At 38.1% G+C, this 7,238-nt stretch overlaps 1 protein-coding gene across 1 annotated transcript; it reads left to right on the plus strand.

Annotated features, from left to right (window-relative positions):
• The first annotated feature begins 3,865 nt into the window (after positions 1-3,865).
• Positions 3,866-6,765, plus strand: LOC114823686 (subtilisin-like protease 3). Its single transcript, XM_029099106.2, has one exon. The coding sequence runs from the start codon at positions 3,985-3,987 to the stop codon at positions 6,259-6,261; it is 2,277 nt and encodes a 758-aa protein (XP_028954939.2). The 5' UTR covers positions 3,866-3,984; the 3' UTR covers positions 6,262-6,765.
• The last annotated feature ends 473 nt before the right edge of the window (positions 6,766-7,238 follow it).

Consider the following 7,238-nt stretch of genomic DNA (forward strand, 5'->3'; position numbering starts at 1 on the left):
AGGAATTTACCTTCCCTACTACTATAAATAAAGACACAATGGGGTGAGATAACACACACCTCACAATTACACATCTCTCTCTTTCTCTCTACTGATGTCGCACCCCTCTCCCTTCGTCCTTTGTATTGCTTAGTAAATTAGGTCTACGACAATTACATCCATTGTATTAATAATAGCAATTTATTTAAGATCGCTTTTATTTAATTAATAATATAAATATATAAATATCATAATGGGGAAAACCGTTCCCCAATGAAGAATCTGTTACCCGACAGGGTATGGGGATACATCCGAACCCAATCCGCCCTGTTGTCATCGCTACCCTAGCATCTTCAACGAAAGTAACAACATAATTAACAAATTGAAAAGGTGGCAAACAATCATCCAAAACAATGTTGAGTCAATCCTTTTTCAATTTAGCAAATTGGGTCGCTGGATATATTTTAATCATTGTTTACTAAAGAGGTGGAAAAGCAAAAACTTAGCCCTATAAAGATAAGATAAACTTAAAAGAGAAAATAAAATTTGAATAGTTGGTTGAAAAGTTGATAATGTTGATTGAGTGACAAGGTTGTTTTTTTTTTCTTTTTTTTAAACAAACGTTATTCTCTACACTAAGAGGGACAAGAGAGTAGGCTATGACTTATAATAGACTAATCATAATGTGATTTAAATTCGTCTTTGGTAAGAATTGAACCTAAGACCTCTTACTTATAAGTGAAGAGGAATATCACTACACCGTAATACTAACTGTTAATTAAGTGACAAGCTTTTAAAATAGCATAAAAGTACCACATAAGTGAGCAATGAACATTTTTAAATGAAAAAAATTGTTAACTCCGTTGAAGATGGTCGTAGATGCAGTGACAATCCAATGAGTAGACCACACACCCAAGGTAGGTATTTACAACCCATGCCATTATCTCATATAGCAATTGGAAGATGACAATCTCTAAAAATCAATAAAAACTGGCCGGTAAAAATTGAATTCAGAATAAAGTTTTCGTTTATATTTGTATAAATTGTTGGAAAATTTAATAATATTATTATTATATTAAATTTGTTAATTGAATGGAAATTAGAAGTGAAGTCTTTTGGTAGAAAGATGTGTCTACTCAAATGAAGAGTTGCAACTTTTGACTTTTCATAAATAATCACATGCTTTCCAAAGAGGTATCTCACATTCTATAAATAGGGAAGCTCCCTATAATCACAAAATAACTTTTCATCATACATACATATAGTGCATTAAATATTAGAGAGTCTTATTGAGTTCATATGAAAGAGTTTATTGTGATTCATGGAGCCTTGTGATTTGGAGTGCTACTATTACAAGGACATGGTCGTTGTATCTTGAGAGACATGCGCCGATCAATCATGAGCACCGTAGTGGGGCGTAAACTTGTCTTAAGGACAAAGTGTCCAACACTTGCCTCAACCGTATTTTCGAGATTTTTCTAATCCATTATATCATGTTCATTTAGCATTGCTTACTCATGTGCATGCATTAATTTTGATATATAATTGCATGAATTATTTCTTAAAATTTTTATGTGATTTAATATAGCAATTATACCCTAATTTTTCCAACATAAATCTTGAAGGAGTTGAAATGCTTTCCTCTTGTTTCGTCAAAGTATGATACCTCATCAAGTATGAGTGGATGTAAATTTCGTCCAAGGTTGAATTGATGAAGCTTCACTAATAACAAGAAAAATCGTTAGTCTAATTGACGAACACCTAACAAAAAGAGTGTTTTTTTTTTTTGTTGAAAAAAGAGAGTGTTCACTAAAGGACTTCTGATGTAGATGTCAGAGAATAGTTTAAGAGAAACTAGACGAAGAAACCTACACTTTGCTAGTGTGATGCAGACCATTCTCCGTGGGCAACTACACAAAGTTCCTGAAAGGCCTTTGGTAGGTATAGTGTCGACGTAGCACGGGACACCCAAGGGAGACTTCGAAGAGTCAACTCATGCCTCCTTGGACCGGAGAAGGCACGGTGGTAGAAGTGTTATATCACATGTCTAAATGACACTTGATATGTGTGTGGTCCCAAAGACCCACAACCTATAGGGCAGGCATCTGAGGTCTGGTGTGGTATGTTCACAAAGTCAAGGTAAAACCATCGTACTTAACTAAAAATCCACATGTCATTCTTGAATATTTAAAATTAACAGTTCTTATGTCACATCCTAGTCCGGGCCCCCATCACTTCTCGAGTTCAACTTCGCCGTAGCACGACATTATCCATTTTGGGCTCCGACCACGCTCTCACGCTTTTGTTTCTAGGAACTCCCGCGAGCAGAACTTCTCAGTGGGTCACCCATCTTGGGATTGCTCTCGCCTAAACTCACTTAACTTCGGAGTTTCGATGGAACCCGAAGCTAGTGAGTTCTCAAAAAGCCTCGTGCTAGGTAGAGATGAGAATATACATATGAGGCTTACAGGATCCTCACCCCTGAACGATGGGGAATGTTACATCTTGTCTTCAGTCTTTTTGCTCTTTTTTTCTAGCTACTGAAAATTGTATAACTGCCGTTTTGAATTTTTTATATATATATTTTTTTTTTAATCTTCATACTAGTCATCTTATAGCATGAAATAATGTGACCTTTTACATGAGTAACGTAATATGCAAAATGGAAGCATATGTTGATAAATCAGAATTCAACAGTACACACCACAAAATTATTAACAATAAGGGAACATTTTAAGGGTCGTATGAAAGCGCTTTTAAAATGACTAAAAGAATTTTTAGAGAAAATGTTATTGGGTTCCAAAAATATTTTCATCAAAAACACATTTGTCGAAATTCTTCTTTTCAAATCAGCAACAAAAGCATCAGACCATTGAAGTCAAGCAAATCCGTTCCCATGACAACCTGGCCGATCTCTTCACGAAGTCATTGTCAAAGTCATCCAAGGAATAAATTATCTTATCTGAATTATTTGTAGTTCTCATTTTTGGAAGTTTTGCCAAACTCAGGGAGAGTGTCTAAAATTATATTCACTTAATCTTAACATACTCTTTTCCCTTAGGAGCATTTTTCTCACTAAGTTATTGCTACCTAACTAGGTTTAACGAGGCACCCATACTGGACTGGTCATACCCTTGTAAGGTTTTTCTACTTTCGTCTTGTACGTAGACTTTTAGTTTTGTCATTATGCATACTTCTCAAGTTTCTCCTTAGTCTATCAGTTTTTCTCCCATAACTTGTCTACCATAGCAAGGTTTTGTGAGTTTTACTACCAATCCATCCTTCTGTTAATTTGAGACTCACATATGCCCGTTGTGCCAATGACTTCATCAATTGACCTTACTTCACAGCTGAATACCTACTTTTTGTTTGAGTATTTACACACTCAATGAGGAGTGTTGTAGTCCTAATAACTTTACGAATGTGATTGTGTAAATTATAGGAAATTCTTATGAGATTTTACCATATCTTTTAGATAGTATCCTATTTAAGTTGGAATACATATTGGGCAATGAATTTACCTTCCCTACTACTATGAATCGAGGCACAATGGGGTGAAATGATACACATCTTAAAATTCACCAAATTCTCCCTATCGTGCTTGTCGTGCCTCTCTCTCTCTTCCACTCTATAATTAGTCAGTTAAATATGCCTACAACAATTTCATATTAATTAGTGGATCATTGAAGGTTAATTTTAGACAATAATGGCAAACCAATTGACTAAAAAAAATCAAACACAAGGTCTATCGCCGCATTGCTCTAACTGTATATGGATTAGCAAGCAATTACCAAGTCTTCGCATATTCCAAAACTCCCGCATTGTACTCTTATGCCACATGTGACATGCTTATAACCCTAATTTGCAAATCTGTTAATCAACGAAATCACAGCTTAATTAAGTTAACCTTCACAATTGCTTAAACTGAATCATCATTAGGTGTTTGGAATTGTATACTGAAACAAATCTTGACTTCTTTCGAGTTCATCCCAATCGAATTAAAAGATGGAGGGCAAAAGGTTTGCTATAGTGTTGCAGATTATTAATCTTCTTGGCTTCATTTTCGTGTTTGATCCATCACTAGTAGCTGCAGATGAGGAGCAAAATGGCATGCAAACTTATATTGTTTGGGTAGAAAAGCCGCCGGTTTCTCTGGAACCTTCTGCACTGTCCCAGGAAGACTTGGAGAGGTGGTATCGATCATTTTTGCCAGAAAATAGGATTGAAAGCTCGAAGAAGACGCGAATTGTCCATGCATACCACAATGTGGCAACTGGATTTGCAGCAAAGCTGACACCAGAGGAAGTGAAAGCGATGGAAAAGAAACAAGGATTTGTTTCTGCTCATCCGGAAGCTATTCTGCCTTTGCACACAACTCATAGTCCCAACTTCTTGGGTTTGCAGCAAGGATCGGGATTTTGGAAAGGAGCAAATTATGGTAAAGGTGTGATCATTGGAGTTTTGGATACTGGGATTTCACCCGATCATCCCTCATTTAGTGACAAAGGAGTGCCTCCTCCTCCAGCTAAATGGAAAGGAAAATGTGAGTTTGATGGGGCAGTATGTAATAACAAACTTATTGGTGCAAGAAGTTTCGTAGACGGGCAACCTGCAGGAGGTCCTCCATTTGACGGAGAAGGCCACGGGACACACACAGCCAGCACAGCTGGTGGAAATTTTGTGAAACGCGCCGCAGTATTTGAAATGGCCAAAGGCACAGCGGTTGGCATGGCGCCATATGCTCATTTGGCAATCTACAAAGTATGCTCAATTTTGGGTTGCTTCGAGGGTGACATTTTGGCTGCTTTTGATGCTGCTGTTGATGATGGCGTGGATGTGATCTCGCTCTCAGTTGGGGGTCCCTCTGGTCCTTTTTATACAGATGGGATTGCAATTGGCGCATTTGGAGCAATGCAAAGGGGAATTTTTGTCAGCTGCTCTGCCGGAAACTCTGGTCCTTCCTATTCTAGTTTATCAAATGTGGCCCCATGGATTCTCACCGTCGGCGCCAGCACTATTGACAGAAGCATAAGAGCAACGACACGTCTTGGGAATAAGAAGGCATACAATGGGGAATCCCTCTTCCAGCCTAAGAATTTTAACTCAAATTCGAAATTAATGTTACCCCTTGTGTATGCAGGCGCAATTGGCAACACTTCTTCCCCCTCTTGCGAACATGGTACGCTTGAAAATGTTCGAGGGAAACTAGTGCTGTGCGAGAGAGGTGGAATGAGCGGAAGAGTCGACAAAGGGGCAGAAGTGAAAAGAGCTGGTGGGGCTGCCATGATTCTCGTGAACCAAGGCATTGATGGCTATAGCACATCAGCTGACCCTCATGTGCTTCCCGCAACACATGTGAGTTATGCCGCAGGGTTGAAAATTAAGTCTTATATAAAATCAACCTCAAAACCAACAGCGATAATTTTATTCAAAGGCACTGTTATTGGAAATTCGCAAGCTCCCAGTGTCGCTTCATTTTCATCAAGAGGACCAAGCGTTCCAAGTCCTGGGATTTTGAAACCGGACATCATTGGTCCTGGTGTTAGCATCCTAGCTGCATGGCCTGTTCCAGTGGACAATGCCATAAAGTCCAAAGCAACATTCAACATAATTTCGGGTACTTCAATGTCATGCCCTCACCTAAGTGGCATTGCAGCTCTGCTCAAGAGTTTCCACCCCGACTGGTCTCCAGCTGCGATTAAATCCGCAATCATGACAACCGCAGATGTACATAACCTCGGAGGTAAGTCCATAGTTGATCAAACACTTAGGCCAGCAGACATTTTTGCAATAGGTGCAGGCCATGTTAACCCTACAAAAGCAAATGACCCCGGGCTCATATACGACACACAGCCGAATGATTATATCCGTTACTTGTGCGGTTTGAAATACACAGAGAAACAGATACAGATCGTCACCCAACAAAAAGTAAAATGCTCAGAAGTAGGATCCATATCAGAAGCACAGTTAAATTACCCTACATTTTCTCTCATAGTAGGTTCCAATAACAAGACTCGGTCTCAGCTTTACACAAGGACAGTGAAGAATGTCGGGCCGGCTAATTCGACTTACAAGCTGGAAATTTTAGCACCACAAAAGATGAATGTGGATGTCAGTCCACCGGAGCTTAGATTCTTGAAGGCCAACCAGATCATTACGTACCGTGTGAAGTTCACGGCACAAAAGGGTGCAGGGAAGGAAGGTGTATCATTTGGTCAGGGATATTTGAGATGGGTTTCTGATAAGTATAAGGTGACTAGCCCTATAGCTGTGCTCTTTTAAGTCTTGAGTAAAATTAAATCTTGCTTTGGTCTGGGTAGAATAAGAATCCTTTTTGGGGATACACAAAGTATGAGATTTCACTAAGTTGATTCTTAGGAAATCTTGAATCAGACCATTTGCACCTACTTCAATAAAGGAAGAGGGGGCCGCGGCGATAGAAGAATTTTTTTTTATCTTGGTCAGAGTTTAATAGTAAACAGGTCCGAACGAATTGAATACTTGTGCCAGAAATTTTCCGAATTGGTTTACCAGTATTAGATTTTGCATGAAATCACTATTGTTGCTTTCATTTCACCACATGGTATTGGACTTATAATTAGCTTACTTTCAGAGTTAGTCGTTTTGGCGTCAAGAACTTGCAGTTTTAATTTTGTTTTTAACGAACACTCTTCTGGGGCCGGTGACTAGAGAAAGCTCTGTATTTGTACGCTATTCAGATATATTCTACTGGGTTTTGCAACGGTGCTTGATTTATCCAAATCTGCTATATGTTTAGCGAACCGAGTCTTTTGTGGCTAGTGGCTAGAAGAGACCCTTGTATTTTGTACGTTTTTTGACTAAAATATTAGTGGTTTTTGTAAGAAAATTGTTATTTGCACTCTAAAAATCTTATTTTGCACTCTATATTTTCTATAATTAGAAAGAAAAATACACTTGTAAAGAGTGTAAAATGAAAATTTTAAAGTACTTATGACAGTTCCCTATCGCAATATTTGACTTGCAAATATACATATCGGATAAAAAGAACGAGATAGAACCTTTTCTTTTTGGTATAAGTTGACTCGATACAAGTCAATAAGAATGCGAAAGCACATTCTACATTGAAGTAGTAAAACTATAATCACAGAAGTACATTGGCACAACTCTTAGTTGGGGCGTATAGACCTCGCAAGAGGTCCATATATTTCTTACAAAATAAATCTAAGATCATTTTTAATTGAAAGGGTTAAACATAGTCCTGTTTAGAATTATAGTAT

The sequence above is a fragment of the Malus domestica genome, chromosome 06 (assembly GCF_042453785.1).
Source record: "Malus domestica chromosome 06, GDT2T_hap1".
NCBI classification, from domain to species: domain Eukaryota; kingdom Viridiplantae; phylum Streptophyta; class Magnoliopsida; order Rosales; family Rosaceae; genus Malus; species Malus domestica.

Excerpts from the sequence above, each read along its gene's own strand:
- LOC114823686 (XM_029099106.2), top strand. The coding sequence starts at position 3,985 with ATGGAGGGCAAAAGGTTTGCTATAGTGTTGCAGATTATTAATCTTCTT.